The following is a 21,126-nucleotide window of genomic DNA, read 5'->3' as shown; positions in this document are numbered from 1 at the left end:
AAGGATAACCCGATTCAACTTAGAAATCCGAAGTTGAGTTGGAGAAGGATAACTCGATTCAACTTAGAAATCCCAAGTTGAGTTGGAGAAGGATAACCCGATTCAACTTAAAAATCCCAAGTTGAGTTGGAAAAGGATAAGCCATGGCTATATATACTACTCATATTAGCATTGTTTAGTATAGTAGAGTAGAGTAGAGTAGAGAGAAAAGAAAGAGTTGAGACGAGGGTGAGTGTTGTTTTTCACGTGTGGTGAAGACTTGCATACAAGTGTGTGTGTGTTGTACTCCTCAATTTTCCTCCTCTTTGAGTGTTTTCTCCTGGCTTGGTATCGCCCCCAGACGTAGGATTTATATCCAAACTGGGTTAACAAATTCGTGTGTCTTTTATCGCCTTCATATTCCACCTGTTATCCATCTTAACCCGATCCATTTCCTTACAGTTACGGGTTAGAACTGCAGGATTTAATTAGCTGAAGATATGTCAGCTGATAATTAGAAGATTAAAATATCAAACATTTATTTCAAATGACTGCAATTTGAGTTGAGTCATTATTATTAAATTACTTTGTAATGTTAAAATTAACCCTGAAAACGCGTTTAATTAAGCGTTAATTATTGCAACCATATGCAAATTATTACTCTGAAAACATATAGGGTTGTGCGCCCGCCCAAGAGTTTGCTAGAATTTATGATGAGCTCAGATCCGACACGATTATTGGTCTCTCCCTGCCATTGTAACTTCGAGGAGACCGATGCAAGAAACCTGATACCCTAGATTGCTACCTCGTTGGAGAAGGAAATTCCTTCCACACAGTATATGCTATCATGCTCGGCGTCTAGTAGTTACTTTACATTGTGTTGTCACAGGATGCTATAGTGCACCGACACGACACAGCTCACGTTAAGAAAACACAACTAGGAAACCCTGCTCCTAATGTTTGATCAACAATACGACAATGTGGTACCATTGAATCAATGGCGCAGCACGAAACACTAGAATTCGGTTCGGGTGGGAGATCCAAAACGAATGGCGTAGATTTTTAGAAAGATTTTTGTCATGATCTACTCTGTTAGTGCAGCAAGTTTTTGAGTGTTGATGATTAAGTTTAAGGTTGGTCTGAGACTTAGGCATAATGACACGTAGTTCCAGATCTGGGAGTGCAATATCTGATTCGTCGCATAATAGAGAAAACGAAAGGTAAAAATAGCGTACCTCGTCGTTAAGTGACACCGGGCTAGGAGAAATGGATTCAGCACTGGGTCCGGGGGCTCCGACTGGTGGTGCGGGTGGGCCGAGTAGTTCGGGTGCTGGAGCAGGTGCACTGTGCTTCTTGCTCTTCTTCTTGCTGGGAGCAGGTGCCTTCGCCGGCGTCTCGGTGGGTGGGGCGGAAGCCGGAGCTGGAGGAGAGGACTCGGCTGGTGGAGTCGCGGCCTCGGGAGCTGGGGATGGTGGCGACTGAACAGGAGCAGCTGTCGGTGGCGAGCTGACTGGCTCAGGAGCTGGAGGGGAGCTGACTGGCGCCGGAGTCGGTGGAGAGCTGACTGGAGTTGAAGCGGGAGGACTTGAGACTGGGGCAGAAGCAGGGGGAGTCGCGACTGGAGCTGAAGTCGGGGGGGTTGAGACGGGAGCCGCTACAGGAGTTGGGGAAGTCTGGTGGGTGGGTGGAGTTGCTTTAGGTGAAGACGCAGGTGGGGTGGAAACAGTGGAAGCGGAGGGTGCAGAGGCCGGAGACTGACCGCCGACGGTAGGCGCCACGAGGCAGATGAATGCGAGTAGAAAACCCGTTTTGCGATCCATCGCGCTTGGCCGGAAACCGTGGAAAGTCGAAAAGGTTCTGACAAGCAAAGAATATGTATAATAGGGGTGGGGGTGACTGAGATTGAGAGAGAGAGAGTGATTATAAATAGGGTGTGGGTGTGGGCTTAAAACATTGATATAGGCTATCGGGGTAAAGAAGGGTGGAAAATTGGGTGGGGCCATATGGAAGAGGGAACAAAAGAACACCAATGTAATGTGGCGATGAAACAGACTGGATTGGGGGCCCAATTTGCATGTGACTACGCTTGGCCTCTTTTTTACGCCGCTCTCACTTGGGATTTTTAACCTTTTCTTTTCCCTTGTAAAAATTCATGTTTTGGAAAATGAAACTTATATATTTTTAATGTGCTGAATAATGTATTGTGAATAAAATCGAATTGAGTTGTGGTAGTAAATGATTTGTTAGCGTTTGGGTGATGATTTGATCACACATGGACTATATCATAATTTGACTATTCTATCTAAGCCTCACAGCGACAATGTTTTTTTATTGAGACGGGGTAGTGTTTTTTTACTCAATTTTCTTATTATTAAGGTGTCTTCTCTTTTGATGTAAAACATATTCACATGCAAGAAGAAAAAAATGATTGAGATGTAACAGAACGGGGAGGAGTGTGATTGGTGATTGATCCCATCCCAATCCCACATCAAAAGACATGCTTCCAAATGAAGGTGTCCGTAACTGTGTTTGTAGGAATAATGGTTACAGCTGGAAACGTACGCGGGGGGTCCCCCTCCTCCAAAAGACAAACTACACGTGTGATTCAACGGCGGTGATTAAGGAATGAGTTTGCATTGCACCAATTATTATTCATGATCACACCCTCAACCTCAAACCCATATAAGTTGTAATACCCATTATTATGTAGTAGCAGCAACGGTGAGAGAGAGAGTATTATTATTGTTGTGTTACTAAAGCGAATCATAAGAGTTGTAATACAAAAAACACTCAACACCCACTTCACTCTAATAAACTCCACTGTACTACTGACCCACTATACGAAAAATCATGCTACCAATCATCATATGTATATATATAATTACATGAGAAAATAAGAGAAACATGAGTCGCATATATACTATTGGAATGTTGGCAAACAAAATCGCCAATCAAAAAAGTGAATGACAGATAAGGGCGATGGGTCCCTAATCATCCAATCAGTTCCAACCCCATATACATAAACACTATTATTTCTTACACATGTACGCACCGAAATTTATTCAACCTGGAATATTCCTTTTCCTTTTTACTTTTCCACATTTGGTTTCGCATTTTGTGCAGTAACTGCGGAATTGTTTGCTTTTTCCTAAGACTGCAACAACTGAGAAAGCTCACAATTGGAAGTCCTCGTTCATCTCACGAGAAAGTATGTTACCACTAGTTTGCTTAAGTTCCTACAAGGGCTGAATATGGGTTAAATTTATGCTACGTGTTTTCTACGTTAGGTATGTGTACGGTTATTACATGCCCGTTATTCACTTATTTGTAAAACAAATAAGGTATGTGACAGTTATCTAATAATTTCTGGCGTATCAAATACCCAGCATTACAAAACTGGCTCGTATCATTTCTCGTAAAAAGGAAGGGATGTGTCTACCTCTTTGTAATTTGATAAGTCCAGCTGTAATAAAAGGTGAATAAGTTAATGATATTAAAAACCATATGCTGCTACTTTATATTATATCACAATTTGATTATTCTAATTACGACCAAAAATGAATTAAGCTGATGACCTCATTTAGCTTATTAGAAGTTATTTTACGTTCTGATACAATGAAATGGGCTCTACTGTCCCTCTTCTTTTCTTTTGCTATATGTATATGTTTTTTTTTTTTTTCAACCCCAAAAAGATAAAAGAAAGAATAATAATTTTTTTTTCCTTTTTTCCCTCTTCTTACGCTATGCTCACTCGCATTTATCTAATTTTTATTTGGCTTGCATTATTCCAGGTTGGAATTTCTATATTAGTTTTACGGTACTGAAGCACCAATTCGGCGTGAAAACCTTCTACCTCGAACAATGGCTGGAAGAGGGCAGAAAACAACTGTACAGCGGAGGGCCGAAGTCGAGTCTGAAAAGTAAAATCCAACTTAACTCTGAATCAGAACATGCATCAGAGACAGCAAATGTCCCACCAACATTTACATGATTGACTATGAAAAGAACGCGCTGAATGCTACTAGTACACATTAATTAGTGTTCTGTCCAGCGATTGGACTTGGCAGATTTTGTACCACTCGAGAGGTTTCTTTCCACGAGAGACCTCTTTTTTTCTCTTATAGAACCGAAAAAACAAACAAGGATGGCTGAAACATCATCATATACAAAGCTTACTGAAGGAAAAGGTACATTGTACAAGTACATGGCTAACAACACGGACCATTTCCAGTTTGAAACCTGCCTAAATTAATATTGTTATTCACTGTAAGAGTGCCTGATGAACCATTTCGTACCACCGAAGCTGTTTTATTCAGACCTCTATATTACATAAGATCTTTAAATGCCTGAGGAAACAAGCAGATTAAATACGTGCACTGTATAGTTCAGAAACCACTATCTCCATCACTAGAGCAACATTGATTACCTATATGAGTTGCTCAGTCCGAGTAGGTGCTCAATGCAGCAACAACTAGTCCTGTTGTCTCAAGCGTTGACGCGACATCAGGGTACCCTTTCCAGGATGTATTAATCTTGAGAGAAGGATATAGCCAACTCTTTATAGAAGAGATAAAGGAATTAGGGTCAGGTTCTAGGACTGCTTCCCAATCCACCTGCACACCCTCTGGTATGCTCCCAGTAAATTCCATATTAGCGGCAAGTAACAGACCAAGCAACACAACAAAACCAACTACAGCTGTGCCCCGTGATAGCGGCATGAAGTTGTACCTGAGAACAGCATTTCAGCATAAACATAGAAAGAGACGACAAATGCATGCAATGTGCTGATGGACGCAGAAGTTATACCAGTAATAGGTCATCCTTAAAATTGCGTGTCTCACATTCTCAAGCACATCAAAGTCTGTCGACCCATAGTTTTCACCACAATAAGCTTCACAGAGTGCCTGCATATCCATTTTCTAATCAGTTCAGTGTATCTGGATCATCAATCAGTATCAATCTGAGATCAGAAAGCTAAATGATGTGCCTTTCCCTGGTCAATTTTGCAGAACAGGGACAAGATTAAATTAAATTTTCTCTAACAACAAGCAGTACACAAGAATATGCAAAATATGAGGAAATGCTGTGTAAATTCAATAAAATTCATGGAGGTCACAAGCATATGTGAGTTCAGACACTAGTGAACATTTAGAAGATTCATCAAAAGGCTTCAAAAAACTGAAGCCTTTTTGAGAAGATCAGCAACTAGTTAATCTCCATTCACATACTATTATTCCCAAGGATAACATATGTTCTCATAAGTATCGCTTGAAGTTGATATACCTCCCATGCTGAAGTCATTTCCACTTCGAAGTCCTCCCACCTAGAAGGTGTACAAGGTGTTCTAATGGCAAAGTCATGTCCAATTTGGTCCCTGAATCGATCAAGATGAACAACAAAAATAACAAAGAACAGGAATTAACGAGTATGGAACAGAACATTCAATAAATGATGGATAAATGTTATCAAGCAACAGTGTACTTAGAAGAAAAGAGATGTAGCTTACGCTTTTACTAGGCATATCCTTGTTCCTTCAAGACGTTTTCTGAAATAAGAAACATGACAAAGAAGGGTCTAAGTCAAAGGATTCCACCATTTGTTTCATAGCATAAGATAATGGGTCAAGAAGTGTAAAATTCATAAACAAGGAACAATGAACCTAAAAGTTACCCCTCGAATGCCATGCTGTTGCACCAAGTAGCCAACCAGAAGTCTTGGCCCACAGCTTTGTAAAGATCAGAGCAGGATTCTGCATTCATTATCTGCAAGTTGAATATCAAGGAGCAAAACCCTTCTAGATCAGAAAACATAAAACCGGCAAGGCAGAATATGAATGATACTTGTGCACTGAAGAACAAACTAAAGCAAAATTTGGTGGACCTATTGGCTATTGAAAAATAGTCGGAAATGACAAGGAAAATGAATCGAAGTTAGCCCAAATCAAACATTATATAAACCCATTGCATCAGTAGTGCTTGTTCTCGATCTCAGGCAGCATTGGAGCTCGTGCCTCAGATTCGCTGAGATGAACCAATAATACTAGATGAATATGGACAAGTCTGTCTCTCAGATGCAAGTTTACATATGTTATATGTGGAGCAGTAGAATGAAGCCGACATCAGTAAGATTAAAGAATCTTAATATCTGGAAGGGAAAAAAGTTGGTATATCTTAGTGTATATATATATATATATATGTATTTATGTATGTATGTATGTATACATATACACACACACACACTCCACTTGAGGGGTAAATATCAGATTTCACATGATGCAACAGCATGTAGCCTGATAATAGTCTGAAAAGCCAAATCTTAGTAAGAGAAGTAGCTCGCTCCGGAAGGATAATCAGAAAACCATATGACCAAAAAATAACAAAAATAAAGCAGATAACATGCTGTAACTTACTTCATGCAGTTTTCCATTTTCATTGAGATTAATGATGTTATCGTTCTTGTCACGGACATACTTATTGTCCTTTATTACTGCTTTGGCAACATTCAGTGCTCTGCACATCAACAAACAATGAGCATTTTCATCAAAGAGTTAATAATTAAAATCAGAGAAGACTATTACAACGAGTATCAACCTTTTTTTACAATGACAAGATAGCTTTACCTCTGAAAATTTGGAAAATAGCGTACAACCTTGGCTTGCCCGAGAATAAGAGGAGTGTGGGACCCAAATCCAGAATTAAACTCCTCACTAGACCACAAAAGGACGCACTTATAAGAAGCTAATGTACATGTACACATAAATATGTCTAAGTACTAAATTCCTAATCTCATGCAATAATATCTTATTTCCATAATAATAAAACAAAATAAATTCAGAAGTTATTAAAACAAATTATGCAAGTTTCAATTATATTAGTCAATTCCATAAGTTGCGTACGAGGCCATTGCAATAAAAATTTGTCATCATTCATGTAAATAAATAAACTAATATGAAGTACCTCAACTTGTTAACCCAGACAACTGGGTCACACGGTTCAGAGATCTGTCTCCATTTTACGGCCAAAGAATAAAGACTGTGCCATGGCATTGTAGGGCGTCCATATGATCTATCTTCAACCGCACTACATGAAATAGATGGTTCCAAAAAACTGCTTGTGCTGCAACCAGCCCCACCTCTGTTCTGACTAGGAGGGTTGAGTTTTTCTTTCCTCCTGACTTTCTTTCCATGTTTTTGTGCACCTTTATTTGAGTGCTTCCATTCATTTTGCAGAGAACGCCAAACCTTTACAACCTTCTGTGCAATCTCTATAGCAGCAAGTCCCGCCATTCGATACTGGTGCAGTTTCACATATAGATGAGCAATAGTTGGTGTGAAGCCATCAGAATATTACCAAATAGTAGAAATGGAAAGGAAACTGGCAAGAATTTGTTTGATGTGCATGTTCTGGTCCACACTACACATCATCCTTAGTTATATCCAGCAAACACAACACACTAGTAACACAAAGATGCACATAGTTCTTTACTGTCTGTGTTCATCCCTTCTTAAAAAACCAGCAAGATAGTAATGAAGTTACCACACAACATAAACAGTAGATGAACTAAAACTTCTAAATATCTCAAAACTGCAATATATATATATATATATATATATATATGTTTGGGGGCCAGAATATGAATTTTTACCCAAAACTCAAGTAACCAAATAATCATAAATCTTATGAACCATTACCTGACGTCTGTTGGGCAGGAATCCAGGACAGTGGTACTGGATCTTCTTGCCAATGGAATCTGCAGCCTGTAAAAGGACTGCCTTTTGCTTGGTGAGAGAAAATTCTTGCTTTTTCAGCTTTCCCTTTCTTAAAGAATCTCGCAGAGGGGGTTGCCTGTATACTTTCTCACATACATTTTTCGGGTGCAGCTTTTTACACCAATATTCCTAGGAAAAGTAGGAAAGGGTAATTATAATGAGATAACATTCCAGCAACCTTTGCTGTGAGCTATTTAAAGCTGAATATCTAAAATCACCAGTCATACACAATTTCGCCCAAGCATTTCTAAAATCCATTTCCTTTATTAATTCGCTATCCTACTGTAGAATCAACCTTATCTAGTCCTATGCCACTTTAAAGTTCATCCTCCAATAAATCAAATTATTTGTCAAGTAACGTCGATCTTCAGTGCGCCTGCTGCCATGAACTAATTAAACCCTGCAGCATTGGTGCATGACCTTGTAACCTTTTTAGCAGTGAAGATGCCACTTTAACAAACAACGTCTAAACTATCCTAAAATATGGCCTTTGTCTTTCCAGATGGATATCTATATCCTGATAAATACGTAGAGATGTCTTTACATATATCGACCTATATTTATATCCTATGTATTTAGATCTGTATCTATATGGACATCTGAAATATAATCCTTGCATAAGACAAGAAAATATTAGGAAAACAAAAAATCCAAGAAATTTAATCAGCCTGGTAAAGGCAGGACAGAATTATGACTATATTTACCTTAAAGAGGGGATCTATGTCACCATCTAGGTCAAACCATGAAAATTCGGTGTTGAACTTTGAAGCTGTGTACAACGCAATTTCTTTCTGCAAGAACAAAATAGGATGGCAGTCAATTCCTTACACTAAAAGATGGGGCCTGGATGATCTGACAATATATCATCATGACCATAAATACAATTATGTTTATGTGGTCGATGGAGAAAAGAGATGCAAGTGTTTTGAACGAGAACTCAATGTAGTTAGTTGCATTCCAAATATTTGAATGTTATATGGACTGGTTTACTTATAGTTAACAATTCAATAGATGTGCGCCCACAATGCTCCTTTTGACAGGATCAACACTAATATTTTGCATCATAAATTTCTTTGTGGTCCATGGTTAGAAAGAAGTTGCCATGGCCATTTACTCAACATTAATTGCCAAAAATAAGAGGCAGTAAATAAACTAGAAGTGAAGTCTAGGATTGACAACCCTGGTCGATAAACCTGCTACATAAATGCACCATGGAATTCAATTTTCATGGTCCTATGCGCGTGCGCGTGTGTGCATCTTACTATTTTTGTCCAAGTAAATGGCTGCCTGTTAGTCAAATTTCATGTGAACTCTTCAAAATTCCCTATGTTATCCTAAACTAATTATGGTAAAGTCAGTTGAGCCAAAATTAGAATCTACTTCTAGGAAAGTCTCCCAAAGCCTAAAATTGTTCTCAAGTCTATCCAAGTTGGGCCTACAATGTACTCCAAAAACAAGTTCAGGGATTCTCTATAACAGAAGAGATCTCTGCTGTCCCCACTTTACAGGAAAAAGTAGAATTGTCTACTTCAATCTCCCGCACTTCATCAATATACCTTACAGGAAACAGGTCAAGCAAAAAGATGGACGCACTTAAACAAAAGCTACAGTTTTGTTAGAAAGCATGACCAAGCGAGATAATTCAGCAAAAAGGTTTGGTTGAACAGCTAACTAGAAAGCGTGCATATCCATAAAATAAACTAATCTTCAATAGTTATACAGAAACGAATGCTATCAAGCAGTTATGGAAACATGTCATACTGAACGATAATAACCTGATAGAAGGCTAAGCACTGGAGCACAAATTTTTCCATTGAATCCAATTCGAGATCCAAGGCTGCATCATAATCTTTAACCTGCATCATTAGAGCAGCTCCATGTGAGACATTCTACAAGTCTACACTCACATTTATATTTACAAAGTCAAAAATGACAAGAGAGAGGGGAAGAAGGGAGGAAGAATAGAGAAAAAAAATCCAATACCGCCTCTTTAAATTCTCCAATTGCGTGATAACAAGAAGCTCTTAGATATAGACATTCAATGTTCGAGCTCTCAATACTTAATCCCACTGATAATTCCTTGATGGCATCCCTGTAGCAGTCAGAAACTCAAGTAACTGAATCAACTCTTCCTTATAAATCATATTATCAATGTTTTAGAAGGCCAAGGTCATCCGATAACAATAAGGCGTTTAACATGTCTTGGGGCAGCGGCAGCGCCTATGCCCTGTGGGTTTTCATTTCATAATTGATAATTATAAATAACAAAATAATGCTAAAAAATTTAAAATAAGCAAGGAAACTAGAAAAATAGTAGGAAAAATGAATATGGAAGAAAATTTGAAATTCCAGCAACCACAGCCAGAATAAGTAAGGAGAGACGTTTACAGGTCTTGAGACAATAAAACATTACAGAAATGTTGTTTCATAGAAAGTAAAAGGATTCTTGACACAATATCTAGGCATCTAACTTTCCCAGGTCAAAAGGAAAAAAACATTCTAATTCACATATCTCTCAGGTATATGCCGAGCATTTTGAGGTACAGCAGCAAAAGCCAGAGTATCCTCCCCAACAATCCAGCAAGCACCCCGTAGAGAAAACGCCTTTCAACATTGCCTCAAGGCCTTTATTAACAATGCACCACAGGGCATGTCTACAAACGCCTTGTAAAACACTATAACTTCCAAGCACACATGATAATAACCACATATAAATGGTTCAAAGTTTCCAGATCAAGCATATCCAGCTAGAATATTGGACTAGTGATCATTATTTTAGATAATGCTCTAATCAAGTATAGATCCCAACAAATAAAAAAACAATAATCAAAGACAAAAGAATAAGCCAGGAAATGCATTTGAGAATTTGACTGAAAGTTCAGTTCTCATTTTCAAGTATACCGAAATCTGACATTCTCAAACAAGAGTAAGTATGATCTCCTTTCCGAATCCCAAAAATCTTGATAGTCGAAAAGGAGAATATTGCCCAATGTAATAGAAATTTTTTCAACTATAAAAAATGTTCCAAAAGTATCCAACTTCTAGAAACAAATAACTTCAATGCAATAAAAGAATTAAGATGAAATGTATTATATACCTTTTATTTAGTGCTACAAAACCACCAAAAAAATCTACAATTCTAGCTCCATATTCAACTGTAGTAGATATAGCAAATTTACCTGTGCTCTCCCATCCCATGGAGAAGAAGCCCCCGCAGGTGATATGCTTTAGCAAACCTAAAAGCACAACCAGACCATCAATATGTCAAGTCTCCAGGTTGTTGATATACCAATTATGTAGAAGCATCTAACATATTAGGGTTTGGAAATGTAAATAACAATTTTCCCTTCTCATATGCGCAAATAATTTAAAATCAGCCAGTGATTCAGTATGTAAATTCAAAATAAAGTATTGTACATATAGCAGATAAATGAGTAATCATTTTCCCCAGATGTGGAGAAAACATAATTACGTATCTTATCTTATTACATGTGATCACACACACAATTTGATCAACAGATTGCACCAATTGAATGCGCTCCTGCAGTGCTCATATTAATTAGGTAATCCATGTGAGTCTCTCCTTGAAGTACGGCTGGTTTGCACAACACAATCTAAATACCATGAAAACTTGTGTGTATGAAAAACTTAAATATATACATGTACAAAACTGCTTCCAGTAAATGTTTGTATAAGCAAAATGATTTTTGTATCTACCGGTCCCTGTAGACCTTCACAAACACTTGGGCTTCTTTTGAGCAACCAAGACCATACAAAGCAACAAAGAAAGCAAACTGATTCTAGTGACAGCAAACTGATAGAAATTAAATTTGTTCTTTTCAATGGCATGAGAGAAGAAGAGTAAGGATATGATAGACGAGAAAAGTTGCACAGAAGAAAGATGCAAAATCTCCAGTAATATGAGTGAAGGATTCAGTTCATCAATTGTGCCTAGAGGGGTGGCCTACAAAATAAACTATATAGAGAGACACTTCATGCAAGTGGAGCCACTGCTTGATGCCAATAAGATTATCTTTAAAGAAAACGATAGAGCATTAAGTGGCAATGAACATTCCAAAACTAGTGTGGTAAACAACCAACAATCCAGAAACAAGTAAATTGAAAGAATATTTTACCTAATAAATTTACTTTAATTCCTCAATTGTAAATCAGCAGTTAATAAGAACATCCTATTCAATTTTTAAAACAGCGCTCATACGAAAGAAGACAAAATATAGAAGCATGGAAACAAACAATATCATATCCATATCGTATACCTTCCATCAATATTAAGAATCTCATGAATGCATTGTAGAGCCTTTTCTGAATTTGCCATCTCTTGGTAAAACTGTCACAAGATCAAAAATATTATCCACAATGTTCAACTAAATTCCAACATAAGATCGATGCACATGCCTCTAACCATGCACAGAGTGCAGCATTATGGAACTTAATGGGAAACCATAAATTCTCTGCACCAAACCACTCAAAATTTATTGGAATATCTAAGGCTTGTTTGATTCATGTGATAGGAAACAATTCCTGCCTTATTTCCATGCGGCTTGCCATTTTCTATTCTGGACTAACTTTTGGGGTCACTATTAATGACCAATATGGCTAATCACAATCGAAGTACATTGTAGGTCTATTTGCCCAACTACTTTTCTATGTGCATCCTAAACCACAAAAATCGACGTCACCCAATTTGCTTTTTAATAAGATTAATGCACCAGTCAAAATTAGACTACCCTAATAAATTGAAATATAATAGTGGGAAACTCTATTTGATTTCATTAAAGAACATCATTCCTAGTCTTGATTTAATCAAATAATGGGCAGAATACATCGGGCCTCCATGAGGTTTGACATAATGACAAAAACCTCCTCGTTATTTGAAAAATTACAAATACCCCTCTATCCCCCTCTAGAATTAATGAGCATCTAATGAATACCCCTCATGACAGCCCATTATAGGGGGTACTTGTTAGAAGGTAGTTAAATTCCTGGGAGGTATTCGTAATTTTTCAAACAACAAGGGATATCTGTAATTATGGCAAACCTCTGGGGAGCCCGGTAATTTACCCTGCAACAAATTAACTTCAACATTCAAATTTATATACCTTCAGGTTCCATAGTATTTAACCTCTAGATAATTTCAAATACTTGTGAGTTCAAGTACCATGAATTGACAGATTACAATTAATGTTGACAAGCAATACAATCCTCTCAATAAATACACCCAAAATTTCGTCCATGAACAAAAGAAAAGTAATATCATTTACCACCGGAGCATAACTACAATTCACTAAAAACAAGTTACACTAGTCATATGCTGAGAAGGTAGTAGCATAAATGTTTTCACCCACACTAACCTCAAACTTCTGGGAAAAGTCACAAAAACGTATCTTATGTCATTTTTGAGCCACTAATAGAAACAGTTCAACTTTGTGGGTATGTGCACCAGTAGGTAGATAGGGAACATACAGATATGAAACGAAAGACAATATTACAACCAATAATAGCAAGAATGGGAGATGCTTCACCAAGCTACTACTTTCTACTCTCTCCATTTGAAGCTTATGATTGTTCCCACCTTTTTTCTCAGAGGTCTAAAATGATTTTATAATTCCTCCGGTAAACTCTTCTCATGACATTAGTTACCAAACTTCAATCACATTCCCCCAGGTAGCATAATAGCAATATCAGAATCCATATATCAATGAGGTCCAACCATTAGACAAAAAAATGACAAGCATTGTAAAAAGTTCTTTCCGCTCTTTGCGATAACTTGCATGCAAGAAAACTTGGGCATTTTTGCTGAGACTGTGAGAGTATTCTTAACTAGAAGGCAAAAATTCTTTAGAGGAATGAAACCCAAAGAAGGTAATACATCTAAGTATATGTTAATGATACCTGAGTTAGATGAGTCCAAGCCTCAAGGAAATTTTGATCTATCTGGATTGCTTTCATATGCACTTCTTCTGCTCTTTTATATTCACCAAGTGAAGATAGAGCCAAACCCTGTGAAAGCCAAAATTAGATCAATTAACTACATAGTTCTTCACCTATGTAGCACATTTAATTTCATTCCTGATTCCAAGTTAGCTGCTGTGGACTCACCAAGTATGTATATGCAGATTTGTTATCCTTATCAACTTCCACACATGTTGATAAGTCTTCTACAGCTGCTTTAAAATCCTTAAACTTAAAATTTACGATTCCTGCACAAAGCTTAGAATCATGATCAAATCTGAAATACAGAACACTACAAGAAGGGAAATAATGGAAGGAAGAAAGAGAAATCAGGAATGCAGCTTTCACAATAACCAAATACATTCAAGAAGAAAGATATATAAACAGTTTCATGTCATGAGGATAGGGACCAGAGGCAAGAGTGTATCTGTATTGTTCTTAAGCTTTGAGATGACAAATATGAGGACTCAGTCGCTCATTTTTTAACTTCAGGACCAAATACCACAATTTGCAGTGGAGCAATAGGAGCCATAAGTCGTAGAGATTTCCCGACAGAGCCCAACATGTGATGGGAGATTAACGCTTATAATAAGCTAATCTCTAGAAAACCATCTAGTATGTTATTCCACCTTTCACCCTCAAATCTTTTGAAAAGCTTTTAGCAGCTCTCACATCCCTACCTGTTTACATCAGTGCAAGTGGTAGGGAGGTCTGTATTTGGTGCTCTCTGTGAAAGGTTTAAGTTTACTTGTTCATAAATTATCTGAACTTTATAAATTTCCAACAATTAAATTTTCAGTTGTAAATTAATTTAGAAAATCTAAGCGTCCAATTACCTACATAGCAATGCTGATTTTGCTGGACTAAATTTGAAATAAATTAAGAAACAGTAACTGTTGATAGCACAAAATAACTAATGGTCTACTGAACTATCTATTACCTAATAGCTTCTTTTTGGCAAAGTTTATCTACCAACACTTCACACAAGCAAACGAATATACATGTGTTTTGTGTGTGTATCTTAATTAGCAATTTATGCTTTAGGGCAGCGAGCAAGATGGAACAAGTTACTGTAATAAATTATTAGCAAATCCTTTATGATTACAAATATTCTATCTCCAGGTTCCAGCATGATTAGGCTCTTCTATTACGTTCCACCTGGTATGCAATAATACATAATGCAAATCTACAAAGCATTTCAAGCACATAATGTTGAAGAGCTGGATCTTATTAAATCTTATAACAATGCAAGTACCCCTTTCATGCAATATGTCAGCCGAGTTGGGTTCAAATTCCAACGCTTTTGTCAGGTCAGCAATTGCCTGGAAACAAAAAGATAATTAGACACAACAAGTCCAGAAATCAACACATGCACAGACATGCCACAAGCATATGTGAGCATGCACATTTAGAAACAATCATATGAATGAATGAAAATGAAATTGGATCATAAAAAGAATGAGAATGCAACTACTTGCAGCATATTATAGCAACAAATTCCAAGTAATGGCTTCCCCCATGATCTGACCTGCTCCTCTGAACCTATGGTTCACTACTCCTATCTCCATATATTTAACAATTCCCTTAACCTTACTACTGCCAATCACCCAATAGACAATCAACCATCTGTTTACCAACTAAATCTATTCGCCAACTACTTGTCCTTGTGATCTGAGAAATAAGGTTTCAGGAGCCGCTCTGATTAAACATTAGGATCTGCAGACTTAATTGATGTTCGACTTATAAGGATATATTACATTCTTAAGGAATAGAAAACCAGCTTGCAGAATGGCAAACTTCAACAAAATCTCGGCATGTTTTTCACTAAAAACTAAAATAATCAAAAGGCAACTTTAAAAATAATAACATGAACTCAAACAAGAGCATTATAAGATACGAAAAAATGAATATACCTTAGCCGATTCTCCCAAGGCTGCTCGAGCTTGGCCCCTGCGTTTCCAAGCCTCACCTGCTGATGGGTTTGATTGTATCGCCTATATTTAAATGACCATGTTTCATTGCTATATCCAGGATTAATAATTTCCTCCCAACAAAAAGATTCATTCAAGCAATACCTTAGTAAAATCAGCAATGGCAGCATGTAGTTCTCGTTGAAATGCATATGCCGTTCCCCTTCCAATTAAGGCCTCAGGGTAATCGGGTTCTTCTTCTAGTATCTGACATGCAAAAAGATGAAGTTCTATGAAATAAACAGGTGAAACCAATCCTTCCCCTCCAACCAAGTTGAATAAGGAAATTTGGTTCAAAATAAAGAAGACGGAATATAAAAAAAGTGGATCAATATCAACCTTGTCAAAAATGGATATAGCATAAGCATATTTTCCATCATTAACCTGCAACAAGAGAATATCATCTTCACAATGTGAAAAACGAGAAATATTACAATCTCCAAAGATGATAAGAGCAGTAACTTCAAATCATGTCCTTAATCACAAAGCATCAGGACAAAAAGGGTATGCCAAAACTCCTGATTTTATTCCTTAAGTTATTCCAAAGAATCTCTATATATAGTAGATAAAAAGCAACCATTTCGCGTAATAGTGCAGTTGGAAATATTGATTAAATAATGCATTTGGAAATGCATTTCTTCATGCCCTGTTCAAATCAACAACAACAACACTTTCTCTTAATCTGGCAATAGTCATTCGGCACCACAACTTGCACGTAATTATGGGCTCAAAGATCACTAAATTGACAGATGAAACAGAAGCAATAGTAGCCAAATAATGAATTTGGGTGATTAACTTTTGCACATCAAAACCTCAAATTTATATGACACCAGGATAAATTACTTTTCTTCAAACATTATAAGTGTACCCTAAGACAATATTTTCTGAGTAGACAACTCTCATTTTGTTATCAGAATTCTTCACTGGCATTATATACAATGGAAATTCATAGATACAATGAAAACCCATAAATTGGAATGAGAAATTGATGAAACCCTTAATGACAAGAAATAAAAGGGAAAAAAATGCAAATTTTCAAAGAGGAAGATCCAAAACATGAAAACCCAAACCTCACCACTTTTAGTTTTAGGTACCGACGATGATCCAAAAAATTTCCAGTCAACCGAGGTGATTGGCAGCACTAGAATGTCTATTATGTCACCATGTGATATAAAAGATTAAAAAAAAAACAGAGTATTTACCTGTGCAATTCCCCTTGATAATCTAAAATCCACATTAATAGACTTGTTCTTCGAGATCCTAGCAACACAGAACTTTTTGCTCCTATTGGCCTCATCCATTAATTCATTCTGAATTTCTGATAAGCTAAATGATTCACTGCATATATCAGAAAAATCGCTAGGTTCACCGTAAACAACAGATGAATCCATGGTAGAATCAGATGAATCATTCAACATAGATTTTCCTGCCAACTTCTTGTCCATCCCATTAGTTTTAGTTGAGTGGCTCTCATGTTTTTTGTTTGATTGACTGCCAGAAACTTCATCTCCTTTGACATTAAGATTCGATCCATTTTGTAACTTGTCATGGGCCTCCAATTGCTTGCTTGGCTTGCTGCTTGGTTTAATTTTTCCATTTGATTTGCCGTTTTCATTAGATATTTCACTAGCTTTTGTGGAAACAACAGACCCACTTGCAGGAACGGACAACCCAGATGACTCCATCACATGATTCTGACAAGAAATAGAACCATTTTGTTTAGCAATTCTCAAGAGATTTTCCAGCTCCAGAAGTTGTTTCAAATCTGCACACTGACAAACAGCATACTCATAACCTTGCTCCCAAACTGAAAGAGCTTCCTCTTTCCTTCCTAGAGCAGAAAATGCACGGCCTAGAAGACAAATAATGCAGACCAAGTTCATCAGCACTCAATGACATATAGACTTCACAAAGGAACTTGTTTTGGATTTCATATAAAGGAACACTGAGGTGAGCCTTTGAGTAGTGTCTCAAGTGAAGAATCACAAGATTACATTCGGCAGGCTCCTCCAATGTCTATATTCTTTCCTCGGGCTTCAAAGCAATAACTCTATTCATCATATCAAGATCTAGATATATGATTCCTACAGAATATTAACACTTGAAAAATCCGATGAGATTCCATATCTTTAGAATACTTAACAATGTCAGTGATCTAATTACATCAACACAATACTTGGTTGAGCAACAGATCATGGGTGCATCAAAAGAGACATCAGAGACAATTCGCTTTAACTAAAATGTGATGTACAAAAAATTAGAAAGAGATTTCTTCACAAGACAGCATCCAACACACGATAAGAAGGGCGAGGATAGTATACCCTCACATTTCATTCATGCTGAAGTATTCATGACCTTATTATTCAATTTTTTCAAATCACTTTGACTTAACTTTGATTAACACCTATGTTTTTCATAATTGTGTACCACTTGTTCTTTTCCTTTTCTTTCATTATCCAAGGATGTTCAGAGACTCTTAGCTCCTATACATGAAGAATATATAATAGTCATAAAACTTCTCAAGTATTTGTGGTACATTATACAAAGGAAATACATTAGTTATCTAATAGCCAATTAATGTGATTAATAACCTATATTATAATCAAAAAATTGGTGCAACTATTTTACTCAGTTGCAAAAGTTACTACCTAAAACTCAAATTAGAAAAGTCAACTGTGAAATAGTTTTCTAACAAACTATACAGAACTCTGAAAAACTGTCAAATTGGAAATAAATAAAACTAACCTTACCCTAGTAACCAGTAAGAAAAGCATTACTGAATAACTCATTTGGAAACATAATGCCTAAATAATTCCAAATCACATCAACTGTAAAATAGTGAACTCAGGCGAAAAGTTGCAAGTTACACACAGACCCTGGGCAGTCCAAGAAATAACCTACATTACCCTATTAGAAGCACGAGTCAAAGTAATACAAGAAAAAGTAATAATAAAACCTTGAAGATCACTGAACTTAAGAAGGAAAAGGATAAAAACGTTTATGACATACTGCATGAAAAAAATAAAAACATTTATGACTATGACATACTGCACCGGGAAAACAGCCAAAATAAGTTTTCGTTTTGTCTCTTTGACCCTAGGCTTGCATTAGTGACAAAAAATAGTGCATAGATGGAAATTTGATCTGCATAAACTCGCAGAAGAATGCAGTCCACAAATTAAGCCCATCAGAAAATAAGCAATAAAGACACAATGGTGAAAATAATTGACAGTTGACTCCAATACTTTTTCCTTCTTGTACTAATTGATAAGAAGTTGACTTCAAATTTTCATAATCGTCCACACGATGTAAATTGTTTGCCAGGAACAATCTGATCAAATTTGTAGACTCAGTCTCTCATCAAGTAAAGAGCACTAGTAAGAAAAGAACTAAAATCGCACCACCTTTAAGAATATAGGCTTGGAGAAGCTTAGGATCGAGCTGCAACGCCTTATCACAGTCTTTGATGACGTGCTTGTGCAACTCCAATTGGCTATAGCAATAAGCTCGATTGCTGAAAATTCAGAGCACAAATACAAAACCAAATTCAACAGATCAAACTGGGAATTAAATGAATAGGAAGTCGAAAATCACATCCAACATGAAAAAACTAAATCCGAATTCGAATTACCAGAGGTCCTGAATGGCGCAGGACTTGGAAAGGAGTGAATCGAGAACTCGAATAGCCTTTGACCAATCCTTGGAGCTGCAAAGCTTCGCGAGCTCCATCCGCTCCGTCACGGCCGGCGCCATTGGAGAAAAATAAATTAGTGAAGGTAGAAGAAGGGCAGAGAAGAGATAACGGATCGGAGGCGCTTGTCTTAAATACTAGTCTGAGTTCTTTGCTTGTGGTTTGGGTTTGGGCGAGGAGACTCTGAGAGAGAGGAGGGGCAAATATGGGATAATGGGAAAAGAAATAAAGGGTAAATGGGAAATGGGCAATTTGGGAGATTAGGGAAATCACGCATTGGATTGGAGAGTCCCGCACGGGGGCATTTCTGACCATCACTACTTCTCCCCACGCCAACGCGACAAAACCCGCGTACGAACGGGTATTAATCATTACTATCACATTTCTTTTCTCTTTTCTCTTTTATTTTTTTCTTTTTTATTAAGGTACGTTGTTGTTCTATATTATATAATAAATAAATTTTTATATTTTAAAATATATTATATATGAAAAAAATACATAAATCAACAAATTATATTTCAATAATAAATGAATAAATAAATTAAATTTTAGATTCTATCGACATAATAAAAGAATTGATAAATTATGATAAGCTAATTTGATATTTGTCATAATTTTAAATACCCTCCTTATTTAAAAAATTACAAATACTTTCCTAAAATCATAAATATCCTAACAAATGTACTCTCGTGACGGCTTATTGTAGGGGGTATTTAACAGAATATTTTGTAATTTAAAGAGATTATTCATAATTTTTCAAATAACGATACGGTATTTGTATTAAAACAAAACATATTGTAATTTATCCTAAAAGAATTGATATAGAGGTATTAAAATGACGTTGAGTCACTTTTTTATTATAAAAAAAAGTTACAACTAATTCTTAGGATTACAATTATCATATTTAAATATTAGTGTGATAATATTATTAATCATCATTCATGACTGTAGAGAGCTTTTTTTTTCTAATATTGATATAGATCAAACATAATTTTTTTTAATATTGAGATTTTATTCGAAGCTGCCGTGTATCAAATTACAATACTGCGCCATCATTTTACTACAACATTTTATGCGGGAATATCACATCAAGCTCGTATTCAACACTATCATCAACTTATTGACGATTTTTACATGGAATATGAATCAATTTTAATCATTTAGAATCTTTACTATTGAATCCCATTATCTCCAAAATCTTAATACATATATAGATCCGTCATAACCATTCGATCATTTGAGTAATTTATGGCTGGGCATAACTAAAAGCAATGTTGAATAGATTAGAAACTCATGGCTGCGCCAAATGTTTAAACGGTACTAAAACTAGTGCGCGCAGAAGATGGGCGTTGCCATTTATTAGATATAGTAGTAATAGTAATAGCATAACAGCTAGGTATGCACATTTCCCATTGTTACTTCAAATTGAATCGTGTGTTTAGGCTGAGCCCGTTAGGAATAGGTGGGTAACCCACCTGTATTCTAGTGGATTTACGAAATATTGCTATTCAATTCCAATGGGCCGGCCCAGGGTATTTACGGCCATGTTCTATATATATTAGGTCTTATCATTTGGATTTTCCCATAGCTTTATACTCTGAGATCTATATGATATAGAGCCCAACACTGGGACGACCAATAATACCAAAACATCCTCAGTAATAAGAACATAGAAACAAGATCAAGATTCTTTTATCTTTTTATTTAACTGAAACTGAAATCTAAAATACTTCATATAAATCTAT

At 36.5% G+C, this 21,126-nt stretch overlaps 2 protein-coding genes across 2 annotated transcripts in view; both read right to left on the bottom strand.

The window, feature by feature from the left end:
- The window catches only part of LOC105177788 (lysine-rich arabinogalactan protein 18), a 7,874-nt gene extending 5,960 nt beyond the window's left edge, over positions 1-1,914 (bottom strand). Inside the window, exon 1 of the mRNA XM_011101038.2 lies at positions 1,215-1,914. Within this exon, the coding sequence (XP_011099340.1) occupies positions 1,215-1,799 (585 nt within the window). The 5' untranslated portion in view covers positions 1,800-1,914. The remainder of the gene's footprint in view (positions 1-1,214) is intronic.
- Positions 4,125-19,612, bottom strand: LOC105177787 (suppressor of RPS4-RLD 1). Its single transcript, XM_011101037.2, has 23 exons — positions 19,322-19,612; positions 19,095-19,204; positions 16,893-17,542; positions 16,030-16,074; positions 15,796-15,897; positions 15,634-15,714; positions 14,976-15,042; positions 13,868-13,968; positions 13,661-13,768; positions 12,025-12,095; positions 10,927-10,983; positions 9,731-9,839; positions 9,523-9,603; positions 8,452-8,538; positions 7,670-7,876; positions 6,936-7,270; positions 6,599-6,685; positions 6,389-6,488; positions 5,650-5,741; positions 5,486-5,524; positions 5,263-5,353; positions 4,786-4,883; positions 4,125-4,707 (listed from the first exon to the last, which is right to left on the bottom strand). The coding sequence occupies exons 1-23, from the start codon at positions 19,441-19,443 to the stop codon at positions 4,419-4,421; spliced, it is 3,129 nt and encodes a 1,042-aa protein (XP_011099339.1). The 5' UTR covers positions 19,444-19,612; the 3' UTR covers positions 4,125-4,418.

Source organism: Sesamum indicum, linkage group LG15 (assembly GCF_000512975.1).
Source record: "Sesamum indicum cultivar Zhongzhi No. 13 linkage group LG15, S_indicum_v1.0, whole genome shotgun sequence".
Lineage (NCBI taxonomy): Eukaryota > Viridiplantae > Streptophyta > Magnoliopsida > Lamiales > Pedaliaceae > Sesamum > Sesamum indicum.
Note: the sequence above shows the minus strand (reverse complement) of the source record. Positions and strands in the feature narration are given on the sequence as shown.